This window comes from Coenobita brevimanus, chromosome 24, assembly GCF_032717465.1.
Source record: "Coenobita brevimanus isolate Jiangsu-jjx chromosome 24, ASM3271746v2, whole genome shotgun sequence".
Classification (NCBI taxonomy): Eukaryota; Metazoa; Arthropoda; class Malacostraca; order Decapoda; family Coenobitidae; genus Coenobita; species Coenobita brevimanus.
The window spans coordinates 18768393-18787416 of NC_136977.1; the positions used below are offsets into that span (position 1 = coordinate 18768393).

The 19024-nt window shown below is 41.5% G+C and overlaps 1 protein-coding gene across 1 annotated transcript in view; it reads left to right on the forward strand.

Moving 5' to 3' along the window:
* LOC145393437 (cyclin-dependent kinase 9-like) overlaps nucleotides 1-19024 on the forward strand; it is a 398106-nt gene that overhangs the window by 57438 nt on the left and 321644 nt on the right. Inside the window, exons 2-3 of the mRNA XM_080267535.1 lie at nucleotides 12464-12545; nucleotides 14772-14862. Of these exons, the coding sequence (XP_080123661.1) occupies nucleotides 12464-12545; nucleotides 14772-14862 (173 nt within the window). The remainder of the gene's footprint in view (nucleotides 1-12463; nucleotides 12546-14771; nucleotides 14863-19024) is intronic.

A 19024-nucleotide genomic window follows, 5' to 3' on the forward strand; every position in this document is an offset into this window, starting at 1 on the left:
AGTTTGATTTAAACCTAAGATTAACCAAAGTTGGATTTTCCTTGTAAATTTCATGAAGAATTCATTGTATTTAGGTAATTGTAATTAAATAATATTTGGCATCTGAATCCCATGAGGGGGAGAGAGACTCGCCATATTTTCATTCTGTTCCTAAAGCTCGTTTGAGCTGCACCTAGGATAAATCGCACCTAAGGATGTTTAGAAACGCTCAGACAAACCAACTGAGACCTCATGCCTGTCGTCATCTGTAATTCCGACTCTATCTAGCTGAGTAACCTTTATGATTTGGCCAAATCGGGGGGACTAGCTGGGATATAAGGAGATAATTACTGGTGAGTTAAGAGTATTAATTATACCGTAATTTTCTAAGAGACTTCTATTATTTAAATTTAGCATTTGTAGTTGTTAGACTAACACTCGTCAGAGAAGAGAGTATATAAAAATTTCTGATAGTTGTTTTCTTGTAGAATCTGTTGAACTTGTGACTCAGGCTCCATAGTGTTCTTTCACTACTGTTTATACTGTTTACAGATTATAATACCGTAATTTTCTTGCACATTTGCTTTATATTTATATTATTGCTGTTGATGTGCTGATATGTTATCCATTCAGTTTTCAAAGTTATCACAGATTCAGAGTTTACTACTGATTATGGCTGACCAGTCCAAGAGTTGGTGACTTGTAGAATGTAATTTTCCTGCAGTTCGTCCTTGATTGATTTTTTTTAATACAGGAAGACCCCAATTAATTGACTGCAGTATACCGGAATTTGCTTTTATCAGAATCGAGGAGCTGACCAGGCAAAATTTTTATATATTGGAAAAAATCCAATATAGCCAGAAGCGGCCTGGACTGACTGACCACTTCAGCTGTGTTTGCCACAATAAGGTAAATAAAAGACATGCTTATCAGTGTACAGTACAGTATTATTGTATGTATTATACCATTTGATTATTTTAGTGAATGTACAATACAGTATAGCTGTGCAATGGTAGTGAAAAACCATTGGTGCGATCCAGATCCAGTGAAAGTCCTGTCTTTCAGCAACCAATGTCTCAGAAGATCTGAATTTACGGCAGTTTTAAGAAATAGTCCCATTCGGAGAGTTTTCTGGCTTTTCGGCACATTTTCCGACAGGTGTTGATACGTGGCAGTTTAGAAAAGGGTGCTGTGTTTGTCAGCCATCTTGTGTAGTGACGTCACAGACTTTGCTCTTCTCATAAGGCTCACTGGCTAGCTACCAGTGCTCTTGGGTGAGATGGTATGAGTGGTGTGTACGAGTCTATGTGACGTCACAGATTTTACTCCTCCCATAAGGCGTACTGGCTAGCCGCCAGCACTCTTGGATGAGACAGTATGAGTGGTGTGGATGAGTCTATCGTGTATTTGGCAGTGACCTCTTCCTGTAAGTGGTCATTTTCGAAATTGTGGTGAACTCATGGTGAACTTTGTCTTGGTTTTACTCTGTTTTGCAGGTGCTTAACATTGGAAAATGGCTTCAACAAAAAGGACAGCTTTCTTCTGTGATGAAGAAACGCATGTATAACTTGCTTCCTATTTCACGAAAGCTAGAATTATTGAAAAAATTGGAAGCTGGTGTTGCAAGAAAGAAAGTAATGAAGAATTCAACGTGAGCTCTTCCACGATTTATGATATAAAGAAACAAAAGTGTGACCTCTGCAAGTTTGTGTCAGGTTTGAGTGGCTCCTCGATCAAACAAAAAGTCATGAAAAAGCCTAAGTTGATTGAGCTTGACGAAGTGTTATACAAGTAGTTTGTGGTGCAGTGTTCAGAAGGGAAACCTGTGTCAGGCCCAGTGATAACAGAGAAGGCCAAGATGTTTTATGAGAAAATGAAAATAACTGAACCATGTGCCTTCACAGATGGTTGGCTTAGGAATTTTAAGCAACGGCATGGCATCAGGCAGCTGGATGTTGGCAGCGAAACCCAGTCTGCTGATGCTGATGCTGATGCTGCCAAATGCTACAGCCGAAAATTTTCTGAGTTAATCAGAGAGCATGGATTACTGCCATGTCAAATTTATAATGCAGATGAGACCGGCCTATTTTTCAAGAGTATGCCTGAAAGAACTTTGGCTGGGGCTGGTGAAAAGGCTGCAAGGAGCTTCAAACGTAACAAGGAGCGCCTAACGGTGTTGATGTGTACAGACGCTTCAGGTACACACAAGTTTAAATTGTTTGTTATTGGCAATTACAAGGTTATGTAAGTTTTTTTTCTATCATAAAAAAGCACCATATGTTGCTTACTGAATATTTATAGTAATGTGTATGGTTGACAAAAAAAATACATTATAGATTGCATTAATTCTTTGTTTGCAGGTTCAGAATCAAGCTCACACTTGCAGTCCCAACCTAGATCATCCGTACATATGCATAAATACACCATTTGTTCCTTATTGAATATTTACAGTATTGGATATGGTTGACAAAAAAAAAAATAAAGAGGAAAAGAATAGTACACGCTAGAATGATTCATTCTCCGTTTGGAGGCCCAGAATCAAGTTCACACTTGCAGTCCCAACCCAGATCATGCATACATATACTTCATATGCATAAATACACCATATGTTCCTCACTGAATATTTACAGTACACTCAATCCTCGTAAATCGCGGCAATTTGGGTCTGGACCACTGCCGTGATTTACGAATTTCCGTGATTTATGAATAATAACTTATGTGAAAAATTAATTTGGGTCTGGACTTTGGCCAACCCTCCCCCATAGCTCCCTACCTACACCTATCTAGGCACCATCAAACACAAACATACAAATTTAGGAATATTAAGTGCTTGTATTAAATAGAAATAAGCCATGTTAAGGGATCTCACCTTAATCCTATGATGAAATTGCCTAAGTGAATGGAGTGGGGTGGTGTTGGTAAGAACTTAGAACCTCTCAGCACTTGTTCTTTCCAAACTCTTTCGCCAGCTTTGAAAACTTCTCTCCCCTCTCAACACGATGAATGAGCTCCAAACGTTGGCTGTACAACAACTGCTGCAGCTTCTTGATGCCATACTGCTTAGAGCGCATCATTGGGGGGTTGGGAGGGGCCATGGCGGGTAGGAGGCGGGGGGAAGTTGCATAAAAAAGGCAGGTAACTCTTGTACTCCACGGCGACGGTCTATAGTGTGCAGACCAGCAGGACAAGAAAAACAATAACATGGCGGCATTAGTATGCACATATGCCACCAGGAACGCGTGGTGATTGGTTGTTGGGTCGCGATTTTCAGTTATGGTTCTCCTCGGAAAAGGCCCACTTGGATGCCTAGATCCGCGATTTTCGTGACATAACAGTGATTTATGGTTGCCGGCAGTTTGACGACCACCTAGCCGTGATTTATGAACACGCGATTTACGAGGATTGAGTGTATTGCTTTTGGTTGAAAAAAAAAAAGAAGAAAAAAAAAAATACATGCTAGAATGCATTCACTCTTCATTTGCAGGCTCAGAATCAAGCTCACACTTGCAGTCCCAACCCAGATCATCCGTACATACATTTCACATGCATAAATGCACCATATGTTGCTTATTGAATACAGTATTGCTTATGGGTGACAAAAAAATACATGCTAGAATGCATTCATTCCTTGTTTGCAGGCCCATAATCAAGCTCACACTTGCAGTCCCAAACCAGATCATCCATACATACATTTCATATGCATAAGTACACCTTGGTTATAGTTTGTATTTTCTATAAATAAATGCACAGAGAACACACTGTGTATTCTTTATTCATTGCTTATAGTTTACAAAAATCACACACTAGAAAAGCAGCCGATGTTTTGGCAAAATCAGTGTTTCAGCACCTGTTCAGTCCCGAAGGGTGCTGAAAGACAGGACTTCTACTGTATACAGTAATGGGAAAAGTCCGGGTTAGCAGCAGTAATGGAGTCAAATGAGAATTGAAGTTGAATTTGAATTGATCATAAAAATGCATGAATTGGAATTGAAGAAAGAGGATACTGGAAGAGAATGGAACTTAATTGGAATTGATGTCAATGAATTTAAATGAACTGATGCTAAAATCATTTAAAATATGTAATTTGATGATTCTCGTAGTATGTGTTGGGCAAAAAATTAAATAATTTAACAATATTAGGACTCATTCCCACTAACTGGGTCATAACATCATGATAAATTATTCCATGGGGAATAGTAGGCTAAGACCAGAAAGATCCAACCTCAGTGACAGCTGTTTCAAGCAACTTGTGATGATCGGATGTAATGTAGTGTATTCCTAACTGTAGACTCAAGTATATTGTGTAGTTCAGTTAGTCGTAACTTAGAAAAAGTGCATGAACAACAGAACAAAAATATTAAGCAATATGAACTTTCAAATCATATGGAAATTAGTAAATAAAAATAATTTAGCATACAAATATTGATTGCTTTTAGTTTATGTACATTAGTTTAGAATACAGGTACTAATTTTTGTTACTTTATGTACATGTTTCAGTGTGGAAATACAAATAATAGGGCCTATTGCATACCATCCACTCACTCGATGTAATGCTGCTTTGGGTGTCTGCCCCTTCTTCTCTGCCATCCTTCCTTTCCTGTCTCTTTTTGATTCATTCTTTCCTCTTTCTTCTAGCTAAGGGTGAATTTACACTCCCTCTTCTGCCTTTCTTTCCTTTATTCTTTCCTAGTCTTTCTGCCTGTGGGTGACTGTACAACGAGTGACAAGCCAAATGGTTTCTTGTACACGAGGAAACCATTTACTATGCTGGGTGTAACCATATAACCATTTATGGCACCTGGTGGTTAGTATTAAGGTGCTCCAATCAGATTGAGCCTGTGTAGGTTTATATCCAAGCGGTGGTTGGTGTTTATTGCTCACTAATGCCACTTGGGTGAGTGAGGCTGGTCACTCTCATCTTAAACGTCAGGACCAACTTGCCTAGCCCTGGGTTCCTACGCTGCTTATGGGGTGACAGGACTGGATGGTGGATGGATGGATGGATTAAAGATTATAATTACCATATTCCATGTATCAGTATTCAGCAGCAGACTTAATTAAAGAATAAAAACAAAATGAAGTGAATTGGTGAAGACATGAACTGAAGTGAATTGGAATTGATTATGGGTATCAATTAATTTTATTTGAATTGAATTGATATACTGTATTCAGTTTTGTAATGGTAGCAGCCATGGCTCAGTGGGTTAGAGCGCTCTGCTCTGACTGAAGGGTCGGAGGATCGAATCCACCCAAGGGTCATTGGTAGACATCAGGAAGGGCATCCGGTCATAAAATGCTTCACGCTCCAGTCCAAAGTCCTCTACCCAGAGGCAGCGCCTTAGTCCTACGGGGATACCTGGTGTAAAACCAAATTATTTTTATTCAGTTTTGTAATGAATTGGATTTAAACTGAAATAGATAAAAGTTCGAATTGACCCAACCCTGGTTAGCAGGGGGAATTCCAGATGTCACTTTTATCGGACTTTCACTTTTTTTTTTTTTTTTTTTTTTTTTTAAAGGCTTGGGCCCAAATTAGTCCGTTATAGTAGGGTTTTACTGTGCCTGCTTACTGTTATCCCTTGTCACTGACTTGTCATGTAAATATTTTCACATACCCCTGAATCATAAGATCACTCATTATTTTAAACATAATTTATGTCCCTGAGATTGTCTTAAGGTTATTGTTGGGAAATTTAACTTCCTGAGTCTGTCTTCTTTAGACAGTCCCTTGAGTGTTGGTGCTTGCATAGTGGCCTTGATATCCATCATCTTAAATGAGTACCATATCTGGTTCTCTTATTTTGGATGTGGTCTCACAAGTACTGTACTCTATGTACTGTAGAGTGATCTGAACTGTTAGAACATGTATAAATACAGTATTGTTCCAAATTAAAAGCACAGTAATGAATAGCTGACATGTGTACAGTAAAATTGATACAGATAGTAATTTTATACACTCCACTCCAGTTTGTTAAGCCTGATGTTTTAAGGGGAAGGAGTTTTAAAGTTTATCATTCATGTGAATTAGAAAATACTTGTGAAAATCCTTGCACTTCACATATTTCCCAGGGTGAGAGAATGGGAATATGGTGTAGGTATATGTGCGTGAGTCAATGAAAATGAGAGGGCAAGAGAGGGAGTATGTCTGATGATAAGCAAGAAGTGGAAGGAGAATATGAGAGGGTATGGAACAGTGGGTGCAAGGATTGTATGGGTGAGGATGAAAGTAGGTATACAAATGTGGGTGATTGTATGTGTGTATGCCCCGACAGAGGATCGAGTGGCAAGAGTGAAAGATGAGTTTTGGGCGAGTGTAGAAGCGTGTATGGACAAGTTTGAGAGGAGCGAGAGAGTGCTGTTGATTGGAGACATGAATGGCAAAGTTGGGAATGTACGAGTGGATGGAGTGGTTGGTCAGTGGGGTGTGCCAGCTGACGTAGATGGGAATGGAAGTGCTTTGGTGGACATCTGTGCTTGTAAGGGGTTGGCAATAGCCAACACCTACTTTCGGCATAAGATGATCCACCGGTATACATGGAGAGTAATGAGGAGGATGGATGGTGAACTTGTTGAACAAAAGGCAATGATAGACTACGTGTGTGTGGATGAGCGAATGAGAAGACAAGTGTTGGATGCAAGGGTGTGGAGAGGGTGGGGGAATGGAGTCTCGGACCATCACTTAGTGATGGCCAAGGTAGAGCTGCAAAGAAAGTGGTTGAGGAGACGAAGGGGAAGACAGGAGGAAGCAGCTGCTGTGAGAAGAGTGGAGAAATTGCAAGATAGTGAGAAAATGACAGAGTATAAGAGCATAGTGGAAGAAAGACTGAGAAGGTATGAGCTAGAGCAGATGGAAGGGGTGGAAGACGTATGTAAGATATTCACGGAAGAGATAGGCGCAGCGTGTGAGGCAGTTTGTGGAGTGAGGAGGAGATGCAAGGGTGTGCAAGGGACAGCATTGTGGAATGATGAGGTGAAACGAGCTGTGGAACAAAAGAAGAAGGCATATAGTGAATGGTTAGCGAGTAGAGGGAGGGGAGAAGATGAGAGAGAGAAGAGAGAGGTATATGTGAGCAGGAGAAGGGAGGTTAAGAGACTGGTGAAGGAGAGTAAAAAGAAAGTGGATGAGGAGTTTGGGAGGAATCTGAGTGTGAAATGGAGGGAGAGTAAGAAATTGTTTTGGAAGGAGGTAAAGAAAGTAAGGCAGTGTGAAAGGGGAAATAGTAGGAGAGTGAAAGATAGGAATAATAGATTGTTGGTGGAGAAGAGGGAGAAACTAAGGAGATGGAAGGAGCACTTTGAGGATTTGTTGAATGTGGAGAGTGAGAGCAGTGCAAGTATAAGTGGTTGGGGAATGGCTGGGAGAAGAAGAGATGAGAGGAGGGAGGAAGAGATCAGTAGGGCGGAAGTATTGGAAGCGATGAAGAATATTAAGTTGGGAAAGGCCCCAGGAATTGATGGAGTGTGTGGTGAAATGCTTAGGTATGGGGGTGAGATTGTTGTGGAGTGGATATGGAAGTTGTGTAGATTGGCTTGGGAAGAGGGAAGAGTTCTAGAGGACTGGAAATCAGGTATAATTGTTCCTTTATAAAAGGAAAAGGAGAGAGAGAAGTATGTGGTAACCATAGGGGTATTTGCCTACTTAGTGTGACTGGTAAAATATATGGTAGAATACTCATTGATAGGGTTAGGCATATGACAGAGGAGCTAGTTGGAGAAGAACAAGGGGGATTTAGGAAGGGAAAAGGGTGTGTAGATCAGATATTTGTTCTAAGATGTTTAGTGGAGAAGTATCTAGAGAAGGGAAAGAAAGTGTATGCTGCCTTCATGGACTTGGAGAAAGCTTATGACAGAATAGATAGGCAAGGTATGTGGAAGGTATTAAGAATATATGGAGTGGAGGGGAAATTGTTGAGTGCTGTGAATAGTATGTACGAGGGAGCTAGGGTTGCGGTGCGAGTGGATGGTGAGCTGAGTGAGTTCTTTGATCTCAGTGTGGGACTGAAACAGGGTTGTGTGATGTCTCCATGGCTGTTTAATATATACATGGATGGGGTTGTAAAGGAGGTGCAGCGTAGGGCAGTGGATGTGGGGGTGGCTCTAATGAATGAAGGTGAGATGTGGAAGCTTCCGGTGTTGCTGTTTGCTGATGATACAGTACTTTTGAGTGAAGATGAATGGGAGTTGCAAGGTTTGGTGAATGAATTTGGAACAGTGTGTAGGAGGAGGAATCTGGAAGTTAATGTAAACAAAAGTAAAGTTATGGTGTTTGAGAGGAATGAAGTCACAAAGTGTGCAGTGAGGTTGGATGGTGAGGATATGGAGAATGTGAGTGCATTCAAGTACTTGTGTAGTGTGATGAGTAAGGATGGAACTTTGGGGGACGAAGTGCGTGAAAGGGTACAGCAGGGAAGGAAGGTCATTGGCACACTGAAAGCAGTGATGAGAAATAGGGAGGTGAGTATGGAAGTTAAGAAGTCACTGCATGATAGTATTGTGATCCCTACCCTGATGTATGGAAGCGAGGCATGGACCTTGCAAGAGGGGAACAAGTCAAGAGTGAGAGCAGTGGAAATGAGTTACTTGGGAGGAGCATGTGGAGTGACGTGGAGGGACAGGTTGACAAATGAAGAAGTGAAGGAACGTTGTGGGGTGGATGTGGATGTGGTTGAGAAGATCAGGAGAAATACACTGAGGTGGTTTGGACATGTGAAGAGAATGGAGAATGAAAGACTGACTAAGAGGGTGTATGTAGGTGAGGTGGAGGGAGGGAGAGGGAGAGGTAGACCGAGGATGAGGTGGAGGGATGGAGTTGAGAGGTATATGAGGGAGGGGGGGGGTGAGTTGGGGGAAGGGTAGTCAAATGGTGGGTGACAGAGCTACTTGGAGGCGTTTTGTCTGCGGCCACCCTTTGCGGGATTAGGGCGTTGGGCTATAGATAGATAGATAGATATTTGGCATACCACAAACATGGATTCCACAGTTTGTTTAAGCATATCAGTTATCGCAGGCTGGTAGAGGTATTTAGTATCTGCCTTTTACTTTAAGCATATGATTATAAAACTTGGATGAAGTAGAGGAACTGTCAAAAGTACTGTAGTTGAAACCATTGTTAGTAATCCATGAATTATAAGGGTATACTTTAACAGTAGTAGAAAACCTGTTCAGTAGGGTATTTCCTTAAATCTTTAAACCCACTGAAAATATAGGACTGGAATACATGCAGCTATCGAAGAAAATGGATGTTGAAAAGTGTTAATGTAAAATGGATGGAAAAAAAAAAAAAAAATTGTTTTTTTACACCAGGTATCCCCGGAGGGCCAAGGCGTTGCCCCTGGGTAGAGGACTTTGGACTGGAGCATGTAGCATTTTATGACCGGATGCCCTTCCTGATGTCTACCAGTGACCCTTGGGTGGACTTGGTAGACATCAGGAAGGGCATCTGGTCATAAAATGGTATGACTAATACCAAAATGAGTGAAGCACACTAAATAGGATATCCAAACTTTAGTATTCAACCCCTGAAAAATTAAGAAATAAACACATTGGAAAAAAATCTAAGCATTTTGTGTTATGAAATTAAAGATATGGGAAAAACTGGCAATCCAAGACTTGTCATGAAATAATGAAAATGTTGGAATGGGGAACACTGAATCAAAACTCAGCTGTATACATTACAGTAAATTTAGGCTCAGATAAATGTGTTATGGGTAGTACATGAAACGAACATAACAGGACCAAGCCTGACTAGAAAATCATATCCTTGGGAAATACCAGTGGCTGTGGCATTATATTTGTCTTTTGTTGTGGGGCAAAGTTTAGGACAGTGATGATGATGATAACTGTAAGTTTGCTGTGAATTTCCTACTTTGGGGATTTTGTTTCATATTTGACCTTTCATCATATTTCACTTTTTCAACTGTGCATTTTCCGTGATCTTCAAAGTCTTCTTGCTTGATGGGTTAAAATTGTAGAGTAATGGGGGTGTACAGTAGTTCTCTTAAATCAGCTATAGCTTAGCTCATTGGGTGTGGAGAGAAAATTAGCATTCAATTTAGGATGGATAACAAAACTAATGGTGGTAAGTGGGGGTGCTCACCATCCACTCACTTGATGTAGTGCTGCTTTGGGTGTCTACCTTTTCCACTCTTCCTTCCGTCCCCTTTCTGTCTTTCTTTCATTCTTTCTTCTGCTTTCTGCCTCTCAGTGACTATACACTCCCACTTTTCTCTTTCTTTCTTTCATTCTTTCCTCTTCCTTCTGCCTATGAGTGACTGTACAGTGAGTGACAAGCCAAATGGATTCCTGTACACCAGGAACCATTTACAACACTGGGTGGTAACCATATAACCAAATTATGGCGCCAATTGGTTTAGTGGGTCATTAAGGCGCTCCAATCAGATTGAGCCTGTGTAGGTTTATATCCAAGGGATGGTTGGGGTTTATTGCTCATGTAATGCCACTCAGGGATGAGTGAGGCTGGTCACTCTCATCTTAAATGTCAGGACCAACTTGCCTAGCCCCGGGCTTCTATGCTCCTCAAGGGACAAGATAGGATTGGATGATGGATGGATGGATGGATCAAGTTTCTTGAGGAGGAAGATGATGTAGTTCTTATTTTTGGCAAATGTGTAGTGATGGGTGACTGACGAGAGAAAATTTGGAAAAGTGTATGGTGGAGGTTAGTGAGTTGTGGAAAGAAAGGTTGTTGTTGAGGGGGGTGGAAGTATCTGGTGATGTTTTTGTCAACAGTAAGCTTCTTGGAGTAAAAGATAGGTAGATTTATGTATATGAATATATGGAACCAAGAGTAGTAATTTTTTTACTTCCTAGTATTATATAACAATCAGTCTCTAAATGTCTTTAGCCCAAGGATGTCTTTTATTTTGTATTCTTGTTAATGTCAGGATAATATATTCAAGTTAGGAGAGATTTTCTCAAGCTGAAAATGTCAACTACTTGCACAGTACTTTTACCTTAACCTGTTTTTTTTTTTTTTTTTTTTTTTTTTTTTTTTTGAGAGTAAGGCGATACTACAGTTATGTATATATCTTTTCTATAGCACCTCTTCTTGATTAACATCATACCATAATTATTCTCGTTAACCTCTTACTACAACTTGGTATTCAGAATAGACAGATAGCAGTTTTAGACCAAATTTGCATAGGGGATATAGGTCAACATCAAGATTTTAAATCTTATCCTCTGATAGGAAATTGATATCCTGCTTTGATGTTTCTTGTTTCATTGTATTAACAGTTTAATAATGTAATCCCTGAAGATGTAAAGTTTTGCTCTATGGTACAGTACTGACTTTGTTAACCCCTCGACACCAGGCTATATTTACCGCGGTCATTCTCTCAGTATGGGCAATTTCCTGCAAATTGTTTTCAAACCGTAATACAGGCATCTCAGAAATTATAGCACTTAGGGAAACAAATTAAAGATGATATTACTCACCAACTCTTCTTTTTGTGATTAAAAGTATCCCCAGGTCTGTAGGTTGTTGTGTTGATGAGTAATGACGTGAGGAAGAGAATTAATTTTTTTTTTCACGAGAGTAGGATGTGTTCATGCGTCTGCCTATGGCGCCGACAATGCCTCTGCTCTCAGCGTGATAACTTCTCCATCACTAGATAAACTAGGCATAGTGGCATCCAAGGCACATGCCATGGCACTATCACTGAGCCCTTTCCTAGTATCCCTGGAAATAGGCTTGGCAGGGGTGGATGAGGAAAAAGTACACGTGTTGCGGGAACTGAATCTGACGAGACGAGTTAAGAAAACATCGTCTTACACCTGGCAAAGTCTCAGAGATGATTGAGGTATGGTTGGCTCTGCTGGCAGGAGTCTCTCCCTAGATTTTGGTGACGAGATAAAGTGGCAGCCACTTCAAACTGTGCCAGGAAAACAAGTGCGGTTCATACTGACTCCCAGCGGCCTCACACCACATTTTTGGTGTCGGTCCCTACTGACACCCAGCGGTTAGGGGTGAAAGATGATAGTTGTTTGCTCTTACTTTTTTTTTTTTTTTAAAGAGGTAACGTTGGGTCTGGTTAGTACTTGGATGGGTGACCGCCTGGGAACACCAGATGCTGTTGGCCTCCCTACGTGTCAAGTGGGGTTGGTGGAGGATTAGTGCCCCTCCCTGTAAAACAATTAACTCTAAGCCCTTGGCCACCCCGTCTGGGATACATGGCGCCTGGCAATGAATGAATGAATGAATGTTTAGCTTGAAAGAATCCCCTTGCCTGTGTAGTCCTAGGAGTTAAGTTATATACTGTACAGTAATAAGTGTTAGAGGATTACTTCATTTCCTGTCCCATAGGAATGCTCCTCTGGTGGCTGATAAAAAAAGTAAATAACTGTGAGCACCAGTAATGAGCTTTTGTCAGCAGAAAGATGGAGAAATTAATTTTATTTTGACTGAAAGCAGTGAAAGTATTAGAATGTATACCTAATTTTTTTTGTTTTTTGTTTGTTTCAGTGAAGTGTTCAAGGCACGAGACAGAAGAAATGGCAAAGTTGTGGCACTTAAGAAGATTCTCATGGAAAACGAGAAGGAAGGGGTGAGTTTCCCACCATGATTTTTGTATGACTGTGGATGACCTGTGAACAACAGTGGAGTTATTTTAGCTAAAGTTAAAGATTTTACCACAGCCCAATACTGACTGCAACCATCAGATCATTAAGCACATTCCCATGTGCACAGTTATAAGTAGAGTTAGGGATGTGCTTTTGACCCTGCTTTATTCAAATAAATACACAGTGATTAACATTTCTTCACTGTGCATGTAAATTGTATTCAAAATTCTCCCAAAAGTTTACAGGAACCTCCATTTAGTAACATAGGTCACTGAGCATGGCTAATATCTCCATACATGGTGTGAACTTAATTTTAGGATGATAAGGGTGCATACATCCTCCCAGACAGTTAGCTGTGGGGAAGAAGAAAAGCTTCTGTCTGCTTAGATGGGGCTATTGGTAAGGTGCTGTGACTCCCTCCTCTTACGCAGACCCTTCTTGCACAGAATCTGCTCATACCAAGGATCTGCAGTGAACAGCTCGCAAGCTTAACCTGGCCCATAAATCCAATTTAACCAGCCCACATTGCCCTCCAATTATTCTCAAGTAACTTGTTTCTTGTTCATAAGCCTCCCACTCATTAGTAACCCTTTTAATACAGTGGTATATTGGCTAGACCACTGTTGACAGTAGTTGATGTAGTGGTCTTGTTCTTTAGATTGCTTGGAAAACAATGTTTACCACACTTTTAACAGCGCATATAATAATGACTTTCACAACCTGTTCAGTGCTTTATCAATGTATCCATGTGATTAATAATTTTCACTAAGGGCTTAAGAGTATATGCAGATAAAACAAGAGTGATGGTACTTAAGGCTGATGTGATGGTGGTACTGTCAAAGAAGAGGTAGAGTGGCCATGGGCGATTTGCCACAAGGGTGTGGGAAGTACTTTCATCTTGTCCAGTGTTTGTGATAAGAGGGTTATTAAGAGATGTAGTCGTGTTGGAAGTAAACTGCAATAGAATGCTGATTTCATGTGTGCAGTGTGTCGGGGAGAGCACATGGAGTTTGTCAGGTGTGAAAGGATTGATCTTGCTGGTGAGTCTCTTGAGTGTGTGGAAGAGTTTTGTTATTTGGGAGACATGTCATGTGCTGGAGGTGGGGCTGGAACTAGCTCTGGTGCTAGAGTGAGGCGTGGTTGGAAGAAGTTGAGGGAGCTACTGCCTCTCTTGACATTGAGAGGGATCTCCCTCCGTGCTAAGGGATCTTTGTATGCTGCATGTGTTAGGAGTGTAATGTTGTATGGTAGTGAGACCTGGGCAGTAAAGGAAGAGGATATTCGCAGGCTTAGATGTACAGAAATGACAATGATTAGGTGGATGTGCAGGGCGTCCATGAGTGCGATGCCTGGATTGTGTTGATGTTGTGATGAGGAGAGGTAGATTGAGATGGTTTGGGCATGTGGGGAGGATAGGAGATGATAATTGGGTGCAGAAAGCGAGAGGTGTTAATGTTAGGGTTAGGGTTGCGAGAGATAGACTAAAAAAGTCCTGGGATGAAGAAATTGAGCGTGACCTCAGGGATAAGGGACTGAATAGGGAAGCTGCCAGAGGTCGAGCAGAATGAAAAGCTGCCATTAGGTGAACAAGACAGATGCATGCATGCCAGCATGTTGGAGCCTTTGATCCCATCAGAGGTGGCCATTTGTTTTTAAATTAGTTGTTTTGCGGGGAAGGGCACTGACCCTTCGCCAACCCACTTGCTGACACATAGGGAACATGTGTGGGTTGGTTATTTTTTTTTTTTTTTTTTTTTTTTTTTTTTTAAAGGAAGAAGGAACCAAAGGCAACAAGCCCGCAAAACTGTTCCTTCCAAGAGAAAAACAAAATACAAGAGAGAGCCAAATTCAAGATCCGATCATTTGGAGATGCCTGGACACACTGCGTTTGAAAGACTAGAGATCATAGGAAGCAGGAAATACAGACAGAGGGAGACAGTTTCAGAGCTGACCTGTTGCATAAATGAAGGACTAGGAGTAATGGTTAACTCATGCATGTACATGTGTATGGAGTGTTTCACTGGGAGGATATTTGGACTGCAGCTGGGGGTGAATAATTTTTGACAGGAAATGTTGGATGGAGGTCAAAGTCATTGGGACCAATGACTGGAGTTTAACAGTGATATGGTAGATGTTGGTATGGTTTGTGTCTCATAATCATAAATATCAGTACAGTATATTACTGATCATTATATTTATATCTCTTACAGTTCCCAATCACAGCCCTGCGAGAGATCAGAATCCTGAAGTTATTACGACACGAAAATGTAGTAAATCTACTAGAAATAGCTCGCACAAAAGGTTAGTACACATTCGTGATGAGAAATATGCCTGTGCATCATTCACTCACTTAATGTAGTGCTCCCTACCTCTTCTTTAACCTTTATCATTCTTTTTCTGTGTCTGACCTCCTCTCTTCCTATTTTTCCCATCTTTCCCATCATCTTTGTTACTCTTCTTTAATTTTCAGGTTGCTTTACATTGATTGACAAGCCAAATGGTTTCCTGTAAGCCAGGAAACCATTTACAGTACTAGGTGGTGACCAAGTAACCAACTCAAACGTGTTCCCTACATGTCAGTAAGTGGGTTGGCAGGGAATTAGTTCCCCCCCCCCCATAAAACAACTAGCTCAGAGACAAATGGCCATCCCTTATGAGGTTGTTTCATCAGACCACAGATAGATAGGTAGATCTTTGCTAGGGTAGATACAGCTAATTGTTAGCTGTATATACTGGAACTGATTCTTCTGACATGTGAGCAATGGAGAATGGGCTGCATGTTTTATAGTAATATAAAAAAAAAAATAATAATACTGTAAATAATTTGGTTTTACGCCAGGTATCCCCGAAGGGCTAAGGCGTTGCCCCTGGGTAGAGGACTTTTGGATTGGAGCATGTAGCATTTTATGACCGGATGCCCTTCCTGATGTCTACCAATGACCCTTGGGTGGATTCGATCCTCCGACCCTTCGGTCAGAGCTGAGCGCTCTCTCTCTCTCTCTCTCTCTCTATAGTTGGTGAGTGGGGTGTGCTTGCTGAGATAGATGAGAATGGGAGTGCGTTAGTGGACATTTGTGCTGGGAGGGGGTTGGTGATAGCCAATACCCTCTTCAGGCATAAAATGATCCACAGGTATACATGGCGAGTGATGAGAAGGGTGGGTGGTGAACTGAATGAAAGGAAGGCAATGATTGATTATGTGTGTGTGGATGAAAGGATGTGAAGATGTGTAATGGATGCAAGAGCTTATAGAGGTTGGGGGAGTTGACTTTCTGACCACTACTTGGTGGTGGCCAGAATTAAGATTCAAGTAAGATGGAGGACTAGAAGAAGGGAAAGACGAGAGGAAGGAGTAGTTGCAAGGAGAGTGGAAAGGTTACAAGAGGATGAGAAAAAGGCAGAGTATAAGAGAGAAGTGGAGGAATGATTGGGCAAATATGAATTGGAGCAGATGGGAGACGTGGAAGGTGTGTGTAGGATATTTACAGAAGAAATATGTGCAGCATGTGATGTGGTGTGTGGAAGGAAGAGAAGATGGAGGGGGGTGCAAGGAACAGCGTGGTGGACTGAAGAGGTGAGACAGGCTGTGGCACAAAAGAAGAAAGCATACAATGAATGGATGGGAAATAGGGGCGTGGAAGAAGTTGAGAGGCGGAAGAGAGAGTTATATGTAGAAAGAAAGAGAGAGGGAAAAGATTAGTAAGAGAGAGTAAGAAGAGAGTGGATGAGGAATTTGGAAGGAATTTGAGTGTAGAGTGGAGGGACTGTAAGAAAATGTTCTGGAAAGAGGTGAAAAGAGTAAGACAGGGTGGAAGTGAAGTTAGCAGGGGAATGAAAGATAAAAATGGTAGATTACTAGTGGAGAAGGGAGAAAAAGTGAGCAGATGGAGAGAACACTTTAAGGAATTGTTGAACATAGAGGATGGAAGTAATGCGAGTATAAGTGGCTGGGGAATGGCTGGGAGAAGGAGGGAGGTGAGAAGACAGGAAGAAATCTGTAGGATAGAAGTTGTGGAAGCAATGAAGAAAGTTAAATCGGGGAAAGCCCCAGGAATTGATGGAGTGTGTGGTGAAATGCTGAAGCATGGGGGAGAGATAGTAGTAGAATGGATGTGGAAGATGTGCAGATTGGCCTGGGAGAAAGGTAGAGTCCCGGAGGATTGGAAGTCAGGTATAATTATTCCCTTGTACAAAGGAAAAGGGGAAAAAGAAGTGTGTGGTAATCATAGAGGCATTTGTCTTCTTAGTATAATAGGAAAAGTGTATGGTAGGATACTTATTGACAGAGTTAGAGAAAGAACAGAGAAATTAGTTGGAGAAGAACAGGGAGGCTTTAGGAAGGGAAGAGGTTGTGTAGATCAGATATTCATTCTTAGATCTTTAGTGGAAAAGTTTTTAGAAAAGGGAAAGAAGTTGTATGTGGCTTTCATGGATTTGGAGAAAGCATATGACAGGGTGGATAGACAAGGATTGTGGAAAGTATTAAGAATATATGGAGTAGATGGGAAGTTGTTGAATGCTGTGAAGAGTATGTACGATGGTGCAAAGGCTGCAGTGCATGTGGATGGTGAACTAAGTGAATTTTTCTCTTTGAAAGTTGGGTTGAAACAGGGTTGTGTCATGTCTCCATGGTTGTTCAATCTGTACATGGATGGGGTAATAAAAGAGGTACAAGGTAGGGTAGTGGATGTTGGAGTGGCCCTGGTGAGAGAGGATAGTGTTTGGAAACTCCCTGTACTGTTGTTTGCAGATGATACTGTGTTGTTGAGTGAAGACGAAGGAGCGCTGCAAGGCTTGGTGGTTGAGATTGGGAGAGTGTGTAAGAAACGGAATCTAAAGGTGAATGTAGGGAAGAGTAAAGTGATGGTCTTTGAGAGAGATGAAGTCAGTGAATGTACAGCGAGGTTGGATGGTGAGGAATTGGAAAATGTGAGTACGTTTAAGTACTTGGGTAGTGTGATGAGTAAGGATGGAGGTTTGGTGGGTGAAGTGCATGAAAGGGTACAGCAGGGAAGAAAGGTTGCTGGTTCTTTGAAAGCAGTGATAAGAAACAGGGAAGTGAGCATGGAAGTGAAAAAGTTACTACATGACAGTATTGTGATACCAACTCTAACGTATGGAAGTGAAGCTTGGACGTTGTTGGAAGGACACAAGTCAAGAGTGAGAGCAGTGGAAATGAGTTATTTAACCCTTTAACCGCGGGCATTGTTTTGGCCTGACTGTCCTCTCCCGCGGGGGTTTCAGCCAAATGTAAACAAACCTTTAAACCTTAATAACTCTGCACAGAATAAAGCTAGAGAAAAAAATAAGGTACCATTAGAAAGTACTAACCTTCAGCTTTCCATTGATGTAGGTTTCATGACTTTGTTGACTTTCACAGGACGGGCAGAGCCGTTAGAAGTGAGGGGTGTAAAATCACTATTTTACGCCCCACACACCAGTACCAAATGCCAACCACTCTCTGATAATAGTAATATAAACATATATGAACACTGCACATACGATAAACACCCACTCTGTGTTCACTGAGGTAGGTAAAAGGCACTGTCATTGCCCGCACTTCACTGCGGCTTTGCCCGCACTTCACCTGCTCACTGACGTTTGGTTAGCGGCGATGTTTTCATTATTTCTAACTTCTGATATTATTTTACATATAATCTGGGCAATATACATTATATTTACACCGCACTTATTACTATATTGCGTCACTGTCGCATCACAGAATTACACAAGTGCCGCAGAATTACACAAGTGCCGCAGATTCTCTTATTACAATATCACTTATTATACTGGCCAATATTTACATTTTTTTCTGGGCAAAATATCCCTTATTACTACATTATCCATTATACAATTATTGGTAAAGCACGTCACTGTCGCATCACTGTATATCACTGTCACTTTCAGTATTTACTCAGAGAGTGGTACTCGGCAAAGCACGGAGTGACACTGAGAGCGACTTGGCATTCCTGGCACTGGTGTGTGCTCATTTTTCTCGTCCGAGGCCTCCGTGTGGTGTTATGACATACCCTGCAGCGGCCCTGTGACAACCTGCCGCCCGCGGTAAGAGGTAATTTCACAAGCTGGTGCCGGCTCATGTAATTGCGGCACTCAAGACGGTCAGGTTGTGTGTCAGAGTGTCGCCTCGGGATCAATGCCGTCACCTGACCAAATCGTGCAAGCAGCTGCTGCACGACAGTCTTGGAGAACTGTCTCAGGGATGGTTGCCTTATGCCCCCGACTTGTGTCTTGTAGAGGATGAAGGCGTTGAGCATGCACATATTGAGCATGTGCAGGCAAGCCTTCCTGTACCATCGGGTGTTTCTCCTGAGACAGTCTATTTCGCCAATCATCATATCAGACTTATCAACAAGTCTCATGTTCACATTGTAATCAATGACGGCATCAGGCTTCATGATTGGCTCTCCCGTCCTGTAGCTGACCTTCCCAGTTCTCTGCAATT